The sequence below is a fragment of the Anguilla rostrata genome, chromosome 4 (assembly GCF_018555375.3).
Source record: "Anguilla rostrata isolate EN2019 chromosome 4, ASM1855537v3, whole genome shotgun sequence".
NCBI lineage: Eukaryota > Metazoa > Chordata > Actinopteri > Anguilliformes > Anguillidae > Anguilla > Anguilla rostrata.
In genome coordinates, this window is record NC_057936.1 from 56,457,236 (window position 1) to 56,476,552 (window position 19,317).

The 19,317-nt window shown below is 42.4% G+C and overlaps 1 protein-coding gene across 17 annotated transcripts in view; it reads left to right on the plus strand.

Annotated features, from left to right (window-relative positions):
* lrrc7 (leucine rich repeat containing 7) overlaps positions 1-19,317 on the plus strand; it is a 134,479-nt gene that overhangs the window by 102,565 nt on the left and 12,597 nt on the right. For 11 of the 17 annotated variants that reach the window (XM_064333354.1, XM_064333355.1, XM_064333352.1 and 8 more), the window contains 14 exons: positions 4-148; positions 978-1,050; positions 2,788-2,805; positions 3,993-4,122; positions 5,082-5,197; positions 6,578-6,647; positions 7,000-7,099; positions 7,735-7,859; positions 8,210-8,392; positions 9,471-9,593; positions 11,176-11,259; positions 12,927-13,038; positions 14,618-14,798; positions 17,077-18,808. In XM_064333354.1, coding sequence (XP_064189424.1) covers positions 4-148; positions 978-1,050; positions 2,788-2,805; positions 3,993-4,122; positions 5,082-5,197; positions 6,578-6,647; positions 7,000-7,099; positions 7,735-7,859; positions 8,210-8,392; positions 9,471-9,593; positions 11,176-11,259; positions 12,927-13,038; positions 14,618-14,798; positions 17,077-18,808 — 3,192 coding nt within the window. The remainder of the gene's footprint in view (positions 1-3; positions 149-977; positions 1,051-2,787; positions 2,806-3,992; positions 4,123-5,081; positions 5,198-6,577; positions 6,648-6,999; positions 7,100-7,734; positions 7,860-8,209; positions 8,393-9,470; positions 9,594-11,175; positions 11,260-12,926; positions 13,039-14,617; positions 14,799-17,076; positions 18,809-19,317) is intronic. The other 6 variants (XM_064333353.1, XM_064333367.1, XM_064333369.1 and 3 more) reach the window with 3 other exon arrangements.

The following is a 19,317-nucleotide window of genomic DNA, read 5'->3' on the forward strand; positions in this document are numbered from 1 at the left end:
AAGTCTATAGGGAAGCTGAGGCAGCTGAGGTACCTTGACCTGGCCAAGAACAGGATCGAGACCTTGGACTCGGACATCTCGGGGTGCGAGTCCCTGGAAGACCTCCTGCTCTCCTCCAACATGCTGCAGCAGCTGCCTGATTCCATCGGTGAGGCCTGCAGCAAACTGCCACCGCGTAACAGAACTGTCAGAATGATCATTTATCAGTTAAGCAGCATGCGGGCGTAGCCTTTATAGTCTAGCTTTTATTCACGAAATCATGTTCTAATTAATATTTTGACAGAGCTGCTGAAATGGGCAATTAATTTCTTAATGAGTAAATAAATCTTCATTTACTGAGGTTATTTCCCAAGAATAAAAAGCCACTGTAAGCAAGTGATAATGTGAGTGCATATATATACAAATTTATAAATTAAAAAAACATTTTTTAATATATAATATATTTTTTAAATATATATATATAGCATTTTTATTTGTCCACTCCCGCTCTTTCTTTTGTGCACCCTATTACCACTTTCAGTCTTCCATCATTCAATCAACAAACAAGTGACAGCTGTGTCCTCCCAGCAAATGTTGTTGCCAAAAGTGTCAGTAGCATTATGTTAGAACCCGTTGCCTTAAAAAGTGGCTCTAGCATTCAAACAAACAACTACCTAACCACACCTTAGCTTGTAGATTTAGCCACCTGAAATGAAGTACGAGCATGAAAACACTTAGCTAGCCCTTTGATGGCTAGCAAGCTTGGACCAATCGCCACTGCTAAAAAAATATCATTAACTTTTCAACATTTTATGTACTGGACAGATGTATGTAAATGTTATGTAAATGTTCATTCAGTATGTCTAATTAATATCTCTATAATAAACTACCTTCAGTCAATAATATATATTATGTACACTCCATTTCTTAATTCACTTTTATCCCTACATAGAATGTGAGACTAAAGTCAATGTCACCCGTACTTGTCGCCCTTACAGGGATGCTGAAAAAGCTGACGACTCTAAAAGTAGACGACAACCAGCTGACCTCACTGCCAAACACCATCGGAAGGTGAGTACGTCAGGACCAAGCAGCTCAAGGGCGAGTGCCATCATGTGGGTTTGCACGTCTCAGAACGAGATCCCCGAACTTCCCTCTGAGAGGATTAGTGAGTGGCACTGAAATGGATTCTGTTAAAACTGGGGTTATCTAATTCATGGCCTCTAAGCTTAACTTATTTCTTCTGTTACTAATTTCATGTTGGTTGTTTGCTGAGTGGACTCATTTCATAACTTGTATAAACACACAGTCAACTGGACACTGTCCTGTCAGATCTGAGAGATTTCGCACAAGGTTATGTTATGCAGTTGCTGGGACGTAGAGGTTTAAGTTCACCACAGCAGCTCATGTCAGCAGTGCATAATTTAAATCTGATGTTTTCCTCCTTAATAAAATGTGCTGACCTTCATCTAAACCTCAGCAATGTGTTTAGTGGTAGTGTACAATGATGGTATTTAGATCATTAAGTGTTTAATCGTGGACCCTGTTCTAAAGTGTTACTACGTTCTGTTATTTTGATGACATCATTCACACTTTAAATAATAGCCGAATGTCTCCTGCATGCCTCATGCCAAGCTGTGATCATGTCCTGCAGTTAGAAATAGGCAGAGTGCCAAGCACCTGGCACCTAAACAATCTTGTTTTTTTCTCACCTCGCATTGATAAATACAGGTTGGCATGATCAGTGTTACAGTGACTCTGAAGCGATGGAGTAAATGTCCCATTGCCCACAGTGAAAGGGAGCGCCCGTGCTTTGGCACTGTTCAGAAATGTAAACTGGTCCATTTCATGAGGAATAAAGCTCAAACGAATCTCTGCAGTCTTCAGTTTGAGATGTGAACTGACACAGCACTAAAGTCTCATCTGGGTTATAAACTTGATGATTATGATGTTGTGCGTTCTGTAAAACGCAGCGGGTTTTAATTTCCTCGGTCTGACCCGCTGATTGCTGCACAGTTTTATTATTTTGTTCATATATCTGCTGTGGGATAAACTCTTTAATATACAGTTGAAATGCAAATGTTTTTGGACAGTGACACTAATTTTGTTGTTTTGGCACTGTACTTCAGTGCATTGGATCTAAAATAAGACAATACGTATGAGGTGAAACCTTAATTTGAGCGTATCTACACCCATGCCATGTTATCCGTTTAGGACTTACAGCCCTTTTTATACATAGTCTCCCCATTCCTGTGAGATTTTAAGTTATACTGTAAGCATGTCATTTTTACTGTTCTCCTCATTCTCTCTAGATATGAAATTTCAGACGCAGTTATTTGCTCACCACGAAATAATTTATTGTGGCAACAGTGATGATATTCACAGCTCATCCCAGACATCATAGTCTGTGACAATATTGCTCTTAACTACATCCAACAGATTTGCGAGAGCTAGTGCACAACACGAAATACGAGAAAAGCAGAAATTGTAAACCGACTATGAAATTCTAAACCGAGACCAAGCTATAGGACAGACTAAGCTGTGCTTGGCGCGGTCTGCGTGTGTGTATCTGAGTGTGATAATTCATCCACGTGCCTCGTTAGTGGCAGAGGTCATGTGTGAGCCAGAGGGAAATCCGGGGGTTGAATCTGAGTGCACTCTGTCACGACGACCTTCCGCCATCGCAGACCTCTCTCACCGTCCACTGCCTTATGCCTGTGATGCCGTATTTCGTCCTTTTCTTGGTTTGTCATTGGTCGGTTTTGTGTGTTGTGTTTATTATACATGCATCTAAAATGGGCCACTTAGTGGACGCACCAAATTAGGGTAAGTAGAATGAACCCCACCCCACTCCCACCCCCACCCTCCATCCCACACACATTCACAGCAGTAACATGTTTATTCAGGCAAGTGCTCACCTTTGAATTTTCTGTGCGTTCTGGTGAAATGGACGTAATTCAAGCCATACATATGGGGGGCCAGCTGGGTCTTCTGGTACAAATGCTCTGCTAGTGAGTGTGCTGACTACTATGAGGACAAATTGGCCTGTTTTTCGACTATGTCTAACAAGAAAAGGCTGGATTGGATCTGTATTTGTTTGGTTTACATGCGTACCCGCTATTAAAAGTTTTTTAGAGAAATGGTTTTTCTGCTGACAATTTTAACAGCAGGTAGTGGAAGAGTCCATCAGAATTATCAGGATATCCCTATTTTGACTTTAATGAAAATATTACAATTCAGTATTAGACATATATTATTTCTGATACTGTATTTTCATATTTTAACTCAAATACAAATAGAAATATCTTGCTAATTCTGATGGATTTCTGAGTGGATTATTTTGATGTAATGTGTTGGATCAATGGGAAATTTTGTTTTTTGAAACCATCAATATGTCTTTACTGTCAGTGCAAACCTTTTATAAAGGCAGATGTTAAAAACACAAGCCTGATATTACCTTAATCAATTATGTGTGTAAATATAAAATGTATGAAAATATATCTTTCATCCTGGACGTGCTCTGTCTCTTGGCACTGCGTATATGTTCTTTTTGGGGATTTAGTAGTTACCCGATTGACCTTTTTTGTATAAAAAAAGGTGATTTTGTTTATTGGTGGTGCACAATATAGATTATTTTGAAAGCATATATGGCATTACATTCATTATTAGTCCTGTAATTAAAGATATTCCACACTGATACTGTATGTAGGTTTTATTGATAGGTGGAATTTGTGATTCATCAACTAATTTTCCAAATAAAGTAATACATGACGTGCTGTCTGAGAGAGGTATCCATGATTAATTTATTAATTCCGGTACTGCTTAGACAGATCTCTGAACAGGCCAGCAAATTACCAACAAAAAAGGCTAAAGCTGTAATGTTACATTAATTACATTTTTCTATTATAGAAATTTATCTATATATATTTTTCTATGTCTCGGCCATCAAAGTTGTGTTCTTTGTGCATCGATGTTGTGGAATAATTCACAATGCAGTTTTCTTTTTCTTTCAGTTTGTCACTTTTAGAAGAGTTTGACTGTAGCTGTAATGAACTGGAGTGTCTCCCCCCCACCATCGGCTACCTGCACAACCTCCGAACTTTTGCTGCGGATGAGAACTTTCTCTCAGAGTTGCCCAGAGAGGTGAGTCTCTCTGACCCTCGTGATCCCGGGGGTCCAGTCCTTTCTCGCGTTTGTCGTGTTTGCCAGAGGGTGGGAGTCATGGCTCCAGCGACTCGTCTGAGGCTGGACCTGCAGACGACGGTGGAAAGCTGTGCGTTATCGCTTGCTTAATTACCCAGGGCCTGTGCTGGCGCAGCCATGGTGCAGGCCCACCTTGCAGGGAGGTGCCAGCACCTTGAGCCAAGCCAACAGCACTGGTCTGGAACTGGGAGCCCCCTGTGGACACTGCAGGCACACAGCCTGAGCACGATGGCTTCATCTGTCCTTCTCCCCATGAGCAGGACCCTGTCCAAATCTTTACATAAAGCCATTCACAGGAATCAACCACTGCATGAAAAACAGAGTTTCTGGAAGATATCCGACCAATGCAATTTTAGTGAAATTTGAGGTGTGTCGGTTGTGAGTGGTAGTTTCTCCATGTCAACACGAATATTTAAAGGAACTTCTGCACACTCCCTAAGATGGGGGATTTCTGGACTCGGATATTCCTGATTAATTAATGGATTAATGTCATGGTGTGTCCTGAGACTGGACGGACATGTCTGGTATGTAATTTACGTTGAGTGTCTGACATTGACGCAGATGCACACGGCAGGAAATGTGTCAGTTTCTGGATTCCCGTAAAGGCGCTTTTTCATGCAGTGCAAGCCCAGCAAAACTTATACACGTAGGAGCATCTACCTTTTCTTGTTGAAAAACGAGTCCTCTGCCCTCCCCAGGTCCAGTTTGCTCTCCGGTCTTGCAGTGTGATGGAGTAACACTAGGTTCAAAGGCTCCATCTCAAGGAAAAAGAGCTTACTGTGTGCTTTATCTGAAGTGATCATAATCATCCTGCTTTCCTCCGGTGTGCACAATGGACATCGAATTGGACGCGGACGTTTCTCTGCATGCTCACTTCAATCATGTGGATTCGTTTGCAGATCGGGAGCTGTAAGAACATCACGGTCATGTCTCTGCGCTCCAATAAGCTGGAGTTTCTGCCGGACGAAATTGGACAGATGACCAAACTGCGCGTTCTGAACCTGAGCGACAACAGGTAACCCCTGAAGCATTCCTCCGTTTCGCGGCGTGAACAGTCATCTGCCCCCTCAGAATATCACAGGTGTAATGTGTGGCAAAAATACCCTTAGTGAATAACGTGACATGAACAGGATTCAGAGTTCAGCAGCCTATACAAAATCATATACAGTATTTGGATGCTATACTGCAATTCAGAGGCAAGGTACCAGAGGCACCTTAGAAACTAGAAACTGGCAGCATTGATGAGTACTGCTGCAGTTCGTCATTGTATACACGGTGCAAATGTATAAGTAGAAAGTGTTTGGTTCCCAGCGCTTTGATTATAAGCATCAGTACACTCAAGCTATGTCAACTGAAGCCTTGCTGTGTGTTATTATGGCCTGTAATTGAGGGTTCCAGCGCACGAATAAGAGCCTTGGATAGGCCAATGCACGCTCAACACAGTAATCTTTTACCTTGCCACGCCTCGTGTCATGGCGGGGATCTCGCCGGCACTCCAGGGTTAAGTTTTTATTTGCTCATTTCTTTATAAACAGATTTAATAAGCTAGCGTAGGTGGAGTATGAGATTCCTATTACGGTGGAGTTTATGTAAACTAAACAGGCCTGTGTTTTTATTTTTCTAATGGCACATTAAGATGGCTGTACAGCATTAGGAAATGCTTCTCCCAGCCCACAGGCTAATTAAGAAAGCTCTTTATGAGATGTTTGGATGCACTGCCAGTGATTAACAGGATCCGAGGTAATTAAACTTTACCGTCACTTAACGCACAGCAGCCGATGCTACCCCGTCTCCACCAGCGCGACAGGGCACTCAAGTAAATGGGCTGCCACAAGCCAGGCAGCTGCCTTGACTATGCTCCAACTTCAGTACGCTGACCCCAGTGGTGTCTTTTCATTATTTTGAAGCAAAGAGCACCATGTCTGTTTATTTTCTGTCGGTCTGAATGGGCTATCGGTGATTATTTAGGGGTCGGTCATATTAAACAGGCATTCGGCTGGGAAATGGGACGGCTAAAAAAAGGGGTCCTTTTGGATTTCTTTCAGTACATGGAGTAAAATATCTGCTCCGTGGGTCAAGGCATTTGAGCATTTGATTGTGCGGGAGTTCTGTCTAAGAGCACTTTTTTTTAAGAGCGCCATGCACTCAAAAAGTGAATCAGAACTAATGGGAGCTAATGAAACCCCTCCACACATCCCCTGCTGAGTAGCAGTGGATGAAATGCTCGCAACAGACAAATGTGCCTTGGAACCTGTCAGAAAATATATCTTTCTTATAAGTGTGTGGTTGAAAAAGGTCACCCGTTGAAATCATGTTCCTGTGTTGAAAAAGTAGCAGCGTCTACACTTCAATGTCTTACTCACATCGCGGCCACTCTGACCCTCCTCTCAAACAGGTTAAAGAATCTGCCATTTACTTTCGCCAAACTGAAGGATCTTGCTGCACTGTGGCTATCAGACAATCAGGTAGATGTTTTCTTCATTTTTTTCTCTTTCTGAAAGAGGTGTATGTGTTTTGTAACTGCTTGGAAAAACCTTGTGTCTGTGGTTAATATTAGGGTAATAAAATGAGCATTGTAACCAAGTATTTTGTTTCTCTTTAACGACTGATTTGCGTCCGCCTGACTCTCTGCATGCACTATAGCTCTATCTGTACCACCTCATAAATTATAAGGGACTCCTCCCAAAATTAAAATCATTATGCTGAGCTGGCTAATGTACCAATCAAGACACATGCTGTTTTTTATTTGTCGCCATGGTACTCTCCAGTGTATGTGTAGTGACCCTTGAACCCTGTGAACCCTGTGTGCCATTGCAGTCCAAGGCCTTGATCCCCCTTCAGACAGAGGCCCATCCTGAGACCAAGCAGAGGGTCCTCACCAACTACATGTTTCCCCAGCAACCTCGGCACGATGAAGGTGGGTCAGGGAAGAAAACTCCTCTCGCGCAACCGTCATTTCAGGACGCATGTTTTCATTCCACACTCTCAGAAAGGTACAGTGATGGTACATTTTTGTTCTTTAAGGAACACATTTCCCAAATGTACTGTGTACAGCACAGTACATTTAGCATACTCGTTCTAATGAGTACCATTTACAAGCAAAATTATTAATTAAGTATGTTATGCTGGCTAGGGGTGCAATTTGATGTACCTATAAGGTACCACTCCCTTGCCAAGTGTTTTTAGGCACTTTTTTCTGAGATTGATTTAAAAAAATTTCACTTGGTATATGAACTTGGTATATGAACCACCCATGTTACTCTGTATAAAGCATACAGGAGTCCAGTGATGTTAAATTAGTTAGCATGTGTAAGTCTGACTTCACTCTTGGAGAAACAGTAATAATCTGATTAATCCACCTAGCTGGAGACTTTTGGTCTCTTGTCCTGAAGACTTGGCAGCCAGGGCTATGTTTTTAAGCCCACAACAAATAAACATACCCCCATTTCAGTAGCGCCAGTGTGGGACCTATGTTAGGCTAGTATAGTGCCGTCATAGCACCACTGTGATACCAGTATAATGGTGTACCCTCAACGTCTCTCTCACATGTAGATTACCAGTCAGACACTGACAGTTTCAACCCCACACTTTGGGAGGAGCAGCGACAGCAGAGGATGACTGTTGCCTTTGAGTTCGAAGATAAGAAGGAGGATGAGGACAACTCTGGAAAAGTCAAGGTATTTCATGCCTCTCCTTTTCTTTTTTCAGCTTGTCTCTTATTATATTTTTATTGCTTCCTTTAGTCGCACAGCTGGAGATGATTATGTCATCTACTGTGCATTACATGGGGTGGGAGATGGTATCCCAGAATTCCGCTCTGTGAAGTGTAATGCGAGAACTGGGGCAATCAAGTAGGGTAGCCTGAGGAAGGGAAAGCCGGTTCTTGGCTGGCTGCACTGTCTTAATGAATTACTGCATGGCATCTACAGTGGGGAGATAACCTTGTTTTAAGCCCTGAACCCAGACAATATAAAACACAGGAGCGCGGATCTGGAATAAAGCCACCTCTCTGGTGGTTTCTTCCCAGGTGGAGATCAATCTGAAGCGCTACCCCACTCCTTATCCAGAGGACCTTAAGAACATGGTGAAGTCAGTTCAGAACCTGGTTGGCAAGGCCAGTCATGCCACAGAGAAGTGTTCCTCAGGCACCAACATGGAGCTCCCTGGGAAGGACAAGTTTGAGCCCCAGTGGCCCATTGCAGCAAAGGAGGTCAGAGTCCCAGTCACCTGCAGGCCAAGCAATTTCCCTAATAAACGGTGCCCGTGGTGCAGTACCCCTGGGATAGTACCGAGTACATGCAAAAACAAGATTCTTGCACTGCATCTAGTTCTGTGCCCGTAATGGGTTGTTAATGGGTTGTACAAACCTAACCAGATTTTTTGATGTAGTTATTGTGTCTCCAGCATCTATCTTATATACACTACATGGCCAAAAGTATGTGGACACCTGGCATCCAACATTTCATCCAAAATTATGGGCATTAATGTGGAGTTGGTCAACCCTTTGTTGCAATAACAACCTACACTCTTCTGGGAAAGCTTTATCCTAGATTTTGTAGTGTGAGCTTATGTTTAAAATAAATTAATAAACTGTGGTGAAAATTCAGCCCAATGAAATCCTTTGACCCTTATATAATGTAGCTGTCTGTTATTATCCTTCAGAGAAGCAATTAACTGTCCTTTGGTAAGAAAGCTATTATAGTTAAACCTCTGTATATTTTGAAAACCTATCTAGCATTGTTATCATTAAAGAGTATTTTAAAATGGCATTAAACATATGTCAGCATTCTTTTATTTGGTATCATAGAAAACAGCAGCAACAATGATCAAAGCAAAAGTGTACAGTGTAGTATGCATGTTTTCTTTGCAGAAAACTGGAGACTTATGGATTAGAGTAGCTTCGTATTTTGAAGTATTTTTGCTGTATTTAAACTCAATCAGATCAAAGAAAAAAAGTGGGTTAAAGTGTGAAGCAAGAACATCCTCTTCTTTGGCTAAAGAAGACCTTGGTTTCCTTTATGTGGGTTAATATGATGAGTAATGGCATGTGTAAATATGGCACATCACCTTGAAAACCTTTTGTCTTTGAGTCATTTAAAATGACTCAAAGACAAAATGACCCTGGAATAGGCACAAATTATACACAAATCATCAGAAATGTAGCCAGAATTTTTTTTTTTTTGCTGTTGATGAGCATCACTACAAACCATCACAATCCCTAATGTGCTATATCTGTGATCTGTGTGACTGTGGGCACGGGCATCTGTCAATCACTATTTTCGTGCCAGGCTGCAGAAAGAGAGGCCAAAGACTTCTCCCAAGGCCAGATGACAGAACAGGGCCCCATGCACAACTCAGCAATGGAGATTCCAAAACGCAAGGAGAAGGAGGAACTCACAGAGAGCTCTGAGGTAGGGCTAAGGCAAGGACTTGAAGGATTTATGATTGGTTTTCGCTTCATTTTGACTTTTTCTATTTTGAGCCCAAGAGCGATGATGGAGGTGAAGAGTAGGAGATAAGTGAAGAGTAATGCTGAATGAGGTCTTGAAAGATGGGTTGATTCCAAGGGCTTCTCAGACTTTCATATCGCAGTTTTGGTATTGGGTTATCACATAGAAAAATTGAGTTTTAGCTGCAAGCAAATCAAATTGTTTTGACTGTGTGGGAGCTTAGAACTCCTGTTACCAAAAATAAGGGGTCGTTTTCAAGGACACAATCAGGGAAGGGCAAAGGAGAGTGCTGGAGCTTCAATAAAACAAAGGCTGAGGTTTCTCCATTTTTGAAATTCAGCCAGATGTGACAGACTTTGTTGTGGGGTGATATATAAATGTGGAGGCACCTATTATGTGCTGGGACTTTGGAGGTGCACCCTGCAAAGGCCGTGTGAGGTTCGTATGTCAGTGGCTTGAGGCACCTGATGGTGGCGCTGTGATATTTTTTGTTAGGACGGTGTTCTTTGTCGAAGAGAATTTCAGCTTTGTTTCCTTCCTGTCATGTAATGAAACAATACAATCCACATGCTGTGCTTCACTGGGTGTTTTTCCTGCACATTAATGCACCATGAAGAATAAGGAAAGATTATGTTGACACCATTGCAGCAATAATTCAGAAGCTACTATCTAAAAGACTACTTTTGTACATATGTTTAAACACAGAGATACTACACTTTTATTACCCAGAAAGTGCTAAAACAGTGGAAATTGTATTTTTAGTACATTTGAGGTTTATTGTTTGTATCTTGGCTGAATGCTTTAATGTGTGTAAATATGGCAATAATAACATAAGACAAACTGAATAAATTGTGGCCATTAACATTGCCAAGGGGTTGCTTGTGTCCATATAGACAGCAGTCAGGTTCTGAAAGCTGGCACAGCGACGTGGCTTAAAAACATTGCAGACTATTGAACTTACAACTGCAAAGGTCAATGTTAAATGGTAATTGTATGCGTAGGACTGCAGAGGCTTGCTCTGAATAGGTCATATCAAAATTCTATTCTTGGAGCTGAGCACACAGCATCTGAGCTGAACTCAGAGACGGATCAGGTAATCTGTTTTGTTGTGCTTGGCTTCCTGTCTCTCCCAAGGGGATGGCCAGTGTCAGCATTCTGGCAGTTTTAGCAAGCCTATCTAAGCGATTGCTTCAGTCACCCCGGAACATTCATTTTCATTCATTAAAACCGGACAGCTCACCTCCACCTGCTGCGCACAAGCTTCCTTCAAATATCCAGTAGTGTTCTCCGCAGACCCGAGACGTCTGTTGTATTTTTTGTTCATTACTGCCTGAATTCTCCTTCCACTATGTCCACTCACAGAGTTTGAATGGAGACATGTTCTCTTCCAGGGGAACAATCTGAGGCAGGTGGGGAGGGGGCTTGGGGGTCCAGGACACCATCGCTCATGCTTTTTGATATCACACATTTTGCTTTCTTTCAAACCATAAAGAAACTACTTTCCATTTGTTTGTGTGTTTGTTTGTTTGTTTGTTTTGCTTAGATTTCTTTACATCGCGTCGTTCCCAAGCTGCCACAGCCAGAGAACTCGGCCCTGTCCGTTACAACTTCCTGTTTCTGCCTCATAGTAAGTGGTCGGGAAATGAAAGAAAGCAACAGCCCGAGCCCCAAAATGATGCTTATTAAACTGTCATCAGCTACAAGGCATCAAATGTCATCATATGAGTACATACTTCTATGACGACAAAAAGGAGGGAAATGACTTATATTTCTTCTTAACGCCAGAGTTGTCAATTGACATGTGGATCAGCAATTTTAAATTTTGAATTTTTTCATCAGTGTCACTGTGTTTCTGTCCCAGAATTAGTTTTTAGCAGTACTGCAAATGCCTATGAACCTGAAGTTGTAATGTAGTGTTAGTCTTCCAAAACTTTCCTTGAAACAAACTGAACTAGTGTTAAACATTTTGATGGTAAAAGATAAAATAGATTAATGTGAATTTTTTTTTTTGCAATATGGACATTGCTTCCATCAGAGCACTTTGCCCCTCAGGGGTAAAAACAGTGAGAAGTCACTGTGAGTGATGGGTCTTTTCACAGATTAATAGCTAAGGCCAGCTTTTCTTCCACCAACACCAGCCACTGCAACTGCATGGCCACATCATTGCTGTTTGCTTACACTTGGTTCAGACTTCCTTTGAGAAAAGTTAAATCACTGTCTCACTGTCATAGAGTAGGAGGTAAGGTATTTTAACCTTGGTAATCTTGCAGACATGAATATTTAAAGATGCAGCAGTCAGCAGTGAGACAGCGAGTAAAGGAGAATTAGATTGGAGAGAGAGGAAGGAGAGAGAGACAGAGGGGGGGGGGAGATGGAGCGAGACAGAGAGAGAGACTTGTAGGACGTCCTCTGTCTCTGCTGCTTCTTGTGTGTCATGATGCTATTGATAGTTTAGGTCAGGTGTGGTACACAGATGTGACTCAACAGTAACATACTGTAGATTTAGGCCGTGGACATATTGGGCACATCAAATTGAATCTTTCCCTTCAGATATTAAAGCAGAGACGTGTTTTAAATAAATAATATAAGCATCAAGGATTGTACATCAGCTACATGCTAAACTATAGTGTTCTCTGAAAGTTTGCTAAGTTAAAGTCCAACAAGGTGGGGAAAGGGGGAGGGGATTAATGAATTGTTGCAGTGTTGGTCTCAGGGTTGGTTGATGAATTGTTACAGGATGTCTGATAGACTACAGTGTGCTAAGAAACAGTGGCTGCCATCATGTTTTTCAGAGGAAAGTACATGGCTGTCTGTGCTATTCTGACTCAATAGTGTTGTTGCGATGTTGCAGCAGTGAGCACTGATGACAGATACTTTTGGGTATGCCATATTTAGAATTTGTTACAGATTCCACACCAGATTGTGGGGCACATTTCAGGGCTACATTCCTTAAGTTTTCATAATCATCACTCTGTACATTGTTCTTAGTGGAATGTTTTAATCTTCTCCATTATTGTGTCAGGAAATACTGCAGAACTGAGTGAAATGCTGTTATATTTTTTTTAATCACATATATTTGCAATTCTAATTATTCCAGGATGAAAGAAGGGAATGGATGTACACACAGTGTACTGCACACATGGTTAGAATACAGCAGAAATGTCACTTGCTCGTTAGATTCCAGGGAACCCTTTCGTGCTGTTTGAATCCTACACCTCTCTGCTGCAGTCTGCCTGCCCGTGCTGTTGGGAAAGGCGGGTCTCGTCACCAGCATTTTGTACCCTCTTTTCCCAGGATTCCCTTGGAGGCTCCCCAAATGACATCCGCATTTCTGACATGAGACCTACCCTGGTGGAGCCCCCTATGTACAAACCAAAGGTTGTTTTAATGGGCAAAGACAAAAAAGGTATGTGCTGAACGGACTGTATAGGTGCATTGAAACATATACTTTGTGTCAGTTATTTCTCTGGCCCATAACATTCTTTGACATCAGTTGATCACCCTATGATAACCCATTATGTTGAGTATGCTACTGATCGAATGATACATGTAAATAAATAGATGTATGTGTAACATAAATAAAAATGTATGGATCCCATTGTACTATAATTCTGGACATTTCAGTATAGTTGAATGCAAAAGTATTGAGATAGTGGCACAATTATTGTTGTTTTGGCTCTGCACTCCAGTACATTGGATTTGAAATGAAACACTGAATATGAGGTTAAAGTGCAGGTCCAGAGCACTGAATACGACTGTGTCCCAATACTTTATATAATTAATTGAAAATACCACCTTAGAGTGCAACAGAAGTGGAGTTTGGTTGTGCTGCATTAGTGCATGGACAAAAGTGATTGTAAACATACTGCAAGAACTGGCTTGTGAAGAGTTTTGGACCCTTCCCTGTGGATTAAATAATATACAGAGACGGGACAGTATGTTATTTACTTGAGATGTTAAACCAAGATTTTGAGAGATTCAAGATTCAAGATTCAAGATTAAAGAAGGCACATAGAATGAGTTTGGGTATTAACACTGGTGTCTTGGCCTCATTTGTAAGACTCCTTCCATCTGGTTACTTAATACTCCCTCACCAACTGACAGTGTAATCCCTTGTGTTGTGTACCTGTAAGAATCTGGTGACTCTGAAAGCTCTCTGGGGGAATTCAAGGGGAATCCACTCTAGTCTTCCCAAGCATGTTCATCATGATTGGTTTGCAGTAGAAACAATCCTTACGGAAGGCAGACCACTGACCAAACAACAGAAATATCTTCTTGCTCTCATTTTTATAAAGCAGAACTAAGCTGACTTATCTTCTGTCTTGGGTCCGGTCCAGGAGGGTTCATATGTTTGTATGTGCGATATTCCCTCTCCTACTGAATTCCATCCAGATTGATCATTCCACCAGATATATGGGGGGTGGGCGGCTTGCTCAGATTCCACTGCCAGAAAGTTAATTTTCACTCTGTAATCCCATTTTAATGCATTTTAAAGCGTTCAAGTAAACACCCTGTGTTCTTCATTGCTTTTAGTGTGTGTCTGCCTATTAAAGATTACAAAAAATATTCTTGCAAGCCACAGTAATTACATAATGTTCTCGAGGCTAGGGCCTGTGAAATGTGTTGTTCTTATTATTTACGGTGTGAAATTGAACAATAGAATATAAATTTTTATTGCATAATCACTTACTGTTTGGTTTGAAGCCGAAAAAAGAACCAGTTCCTTCCAGAATTCCTTTCCCAGATGGATTTTTAATAGCTATGGCCATTTAGATTCAGATTCAACAATAATTAACATGAACTTGTTTTTTAAACTTTGAAATTTGTGTTCATACAATATTTCCTTTTAAAAAACATTACAAAAGTTTTAAAGCATTTTGGTGTTACTGGATTGTTGTAGTATTTTCCCTCCGTAATTCTATTGCAGCTGATGCGGAACCTTTTTAAATGCAAAAAGACGCCACTGTGCTGCTTTGTCTTCACAGAGTCGACAGATGAATCAGATGGAGATAAAATGCATTGCCTGAACAACAGTGGCTCCTCTGCCACCTATTCAGACTACTCCCCATCCCAGGGTTCTACTGGTTCTTCTAACCCTCCGGCCAATGTAACTGCCTTGCAGCCCATTGGCAAGGATGGGGCACCTCCAACGCATTGGACTAACAGGTGTGCGCCACCCCATTCATTGGTCCAAGTACTCCTATCTATTGCACATTGACATCGACCACACTACCACTGATTGCTTTCCAGATTAATGAAGTTACGGGTACCTGAGTAATTCGCAACACTTTGAAGCCATTATGTCATCTATCCATTATCACAAGTGCACACTCCAGGGACGGGGTCAACTCCATTTCAATTAAGTCAATTCAGGCAATGAATTGAAATGCAATTCATTTATTGTAAATTCTTTCTGGAATTGTCTGAATTTAATTGGAATTGACTCCAACCCTGGCACCCTCACAGGGCAATTTAGAAACACCAGTTAACCCGTAACACATGTTCAGACACCGGAAGGAAAACAGAGTTCCCAAGAAAAACCCTCAAAGACATGGGAACAGGCAGTGGGGTATTTGAATAGAACTGCCAAGTATTTAGCCAGCTGAATAGTTATTTGATGTCAATGTCATGAAAATATATTAGTTATTAAAATATTTGGTTTAAAAACTGGTCGAAATGTGCTGTATACTGTTCATGATCGTACTGAAAACATGTCCTGTACATATTGAAATACATATTCAAATGGATCCTTCTACACAGTTGTTTTGGTGTCTTTGAATTATCAAAGCTCCCTTTTCCTTCCGTTATTCTCTCAAAAGAAATCCTTACGTTCATGCATGGTCTGTATTTAAGCATTCTCACGTGACTCACAGTGCTGATAAATCAGTTGGATAAATCTGTCCCCAGAACATGACAGGGTAGAATTTGGCAACAAAGGGAGTGGTGCGATACACCTGAGAAATAAGAATTGTGTGTTCTGGGGTAACAGAAAGGATGTGTTAAATACCTTCAGTCCATTGGCTTTAATCTGATGTGTAAGAGCAGAAAGCACTTCTGTTCTGCACCTGCTGGATTAATATGATGTGGACATCCAGCTGTCAAAATGGCTGTGTAAGGAGGAGCTGTCTGCCAGGGCTTTAATCCCTCATTACCATACATTTCCATGAGCCTGAAAGAGCAGAGCAGGATTCCCCCAAACGGCAGCACTCTCTCAATGTCAAGGTCAGGAGGATGCCTCCTCCGTTCACATCTTCATTGAAATGCCACGCAAATTCCACCTCTTGGCTTTCAAAGGAAATGTGCTTTGGTTATTCAGCGACAAAAATAACCTGCGTCTTTCAGTTTAATCCTGGTTGCAATTCCACCAAGGGCTTTGCTGTCACCACAGGACTTTTCTTTTGATCCTCATTTGAAATGAATGTTTGTGTAATAGCACTACTTTTAGTGATGAATTGAAAATGCAGAGGTTGAAAGGAGATGATACAGTTCTTCTTTATGAAACAGAGATGAAAGACAAAATTCACTGTATCCGTGGGAACACTTACAAGGCCAGCATAGCCATGAACATGCATGACCTTATTTTAACAAACAAGATTCTCTTTATCTCAAATTAGCTCACCCTTTTTTGAACCCCATCTTATGTTCACTGTGAGGACAGAGTTAAGGAAAATGTTCACTGAAAAAATGTAATTAGTTTTTTTTTTTAATTGTTCATAATGTTTAAGATACTTGTGGCCAGATGTACATACCTAAAACTTACAACGCAGAATGCAGCCTGACGAGGGTATGTTGGTGCGTAGTCTCCATTAAATGAACGCCTTGATCTCTTTAGAGGCAGAGAAATTTCGCCCAAAAATCAACCCTTGTTAATTGGGTGACTTTGAATAAATTCAACGGAATACACAATCAGCAACGCTAATAATATCTCCTCCCATTATTTGCAGGATCCTCCCTTAAGTGCATGTGCATTAAGGAGAAAAGCTCACGTAGATGACACACTTACTGTGTTTCCAGCCCCATGTGCCTGTTTGATGCATAATACAAATGTTTGTGCCCCTGAAACTAGTTGAAAAAGCCTTAGTAAATCTGGCCCTTAATGTTCCCCTTTCAGGTCCTATTCTCACTCACTGACATATGATTCATTAATCTTTCAGGCCATTAAGATTTTCAAATAAAAACGAGCTCTGCCTTTTTTAGAGGTCACAAAATAGAGGAGGGAAATCATTTAATTGTTTGAGGATTTAAATGAGGATTTAAATGAGGTTTGCTTTTTCACCTTGACTCTTTAAAGGTCTGCTTGAAGCTGAATGACTTTTTATTTTTATTTAGAATGCTAAAAGTAAAAGGTCTGTGATGTACATGTGCTTTCATTGACATTGAAAAGCCGGCAGTGGTGTGTTGTTGGAGTGCACAGGTTATCCCTGCTTTTTGGCCGTCTCTACAGGTTGGCCCAGTCCTTCCCCAAGCCCATTGAGACAAAGCCATTGCTGAGCCAGAGGGAGACACCTCCTTCTAGCACCCTGCAACAGCGCGGCGAGAGACGCCCTCTCAGTGACACCTTCGAGAGCTGGAACGACTCCTCCCACTATGACAACACAGGGTTTGTGGCAGAGGAGCCTCCCATGGAGACCTCAAGCAGCGGTAATCCCATGCTGGGCTCCAAGCCCAGGAGCAACTCCTCACACGGCCGTCGGCCTCTCATGAGGCAGGAGCGGATAGTAGGCGTCCCTCTTGAGCTCGAGCAGCCCTCCCACTCTTTCCACCCTGTCCGCAATACTCCTGAAACCGAAGTGCCTCCTCCTCCTCCTCCCAACCCCTGGCAGAACTGGACGAGGACCCCCAGCCCCTTTGAAGACAGAACAGCTTTCCCGTCCAAGCTGGAGCTCACCCCGGCGAACAGCCCCAACCCGGAACGCAAGGACTTTGAGATGGGCGAGCTGCCCAGGACCTTCCCCTCCACGGGAGCGTGGGGTTTCCTGGATTCCCGGGAATCCCGGGACTCCCATGACTCCCGAGACTCCCGAGACTCAGGGACGGAGCGGGGTCACTCCAACGTCTTCACACATGTGCAGTGCAGGCAAGACGCTGCCAAGGGTGCCCTGGTCATCAGCAAGAGCACAGAGAGGCTCTCCCCAATGATGAAAGAGGTGAAGGCTAAGTTCAAAAAGTCCCAGAGCATCGATGAAATAGACATGGGCTCCTACAAGGTGTACAGCATCCCACTAGACAGCTACAGCTCCAGCATAGAACACCAGGGCAGTGTGGACAGGCCAGACCTCCCACCACCCATGGAGCAGAGCATGTCGAGAAGCCTGTCCGCTCCAATGCTGGATGATGATCTAGATATCTATGGCACGGCAAAGAGCTCACAGCAGCAGAAGCCTGCCATCCCTAAGAAGGTTTACCAGTTTGACCAAAGCTTCAACCCTCAGGGTTCCATGGAGGTGGTGAAGCCTGAGAGAAGGGCCCCACCCCCTTTCCCAAACACTCCTGAGTATGTCAACCAGCCAGGCAAGACCTTGCCCAAGGAGCTGGTGAGTCCGAGAGGCTACCGTGGCTATCCCCCCATGGAGCATATGTTCTCATTCTCTCAGCCCTCAGTCAATGAGGAGATCATCAGCCAGCCCATCCCCGCCCCGAGGTCCCGGCCTGGCTTCCTGCGGAGGGCCGATTCTTTGGTCAGCTCCACAGAGATGGCCCTCTTCCGCAGGGTGGCGGAGGCCCAGGAGCTACAGTTCAACGAGCGATATGGGAGGCCGCACTTCAAGGGCATGCTTGAACACCAGAACAGCGTGTCCACAATATCGGACTCTCAGTTCCACAAGAGAAACGGCCGATATGAAGACGAGTACTCATCCTACCAGGAGCCCAAAAAGCCCATCATGGGATACCCCACCAAGAGCCTGACTCAACGGCGGCCCCTGTCTGCGAGGAGTTACAGTACAGAGACCTATGGGGCGTCACAGGCACGGCCTGTGTCGGCAAGGCCCACCATGGCTGCCCTGCTGGAGAGGTTGCCTTCAGATTACAGCCTGAGCTCCTGCACAGAGAAGAGTATTGATGGAGACATGAAGCTGCGGTCTATAATGCAGAAGCCTGAAGACCCAACCTCCAAAATGCCAGTGGACTGGAGACAACAGCTGCTTAGACATATAGAAGCTAAAAGATTAGACAGGGTAAGTTGGATGTTCACTCCCCATCATCACCACTGTCACAAAAGGATTCGCTATTAGCACTTTTTCCCATGTGAGCCTATTACAGAAAACCACTAGAGTACATGACCTTGATAGCCTTTGTCAAGCCCACTGCTCATCAGGGTGTGATCCAGCTAGAGTTCCAGCTACTCTAGACATGCTTATTGCTTTTGGCTGTACTATGTAATGTATCTATGGCTTTTATTTATGTGTGGAGGGTAAGTATTTTGAATATTCTAAAACATCATTGCTTATGATTTTATTCTTATTGTCATTGTTTCTTGTATTCACAGTACAAATATGTGTGCTATTTCTGTAATTATTTATTTAATATTTTGTTTGCAATTTATTTTGGTATTTGTATATTTTATATTTATATGGCAATTGTGATTTTTTTATTGCTAGTATTATATTATGTATTATGTATTAGCGTGTGGTCTGTGTTTTTAGTAAATATGTATTGTTGTTGCTGTTTGTCAAGCTCACTCTGT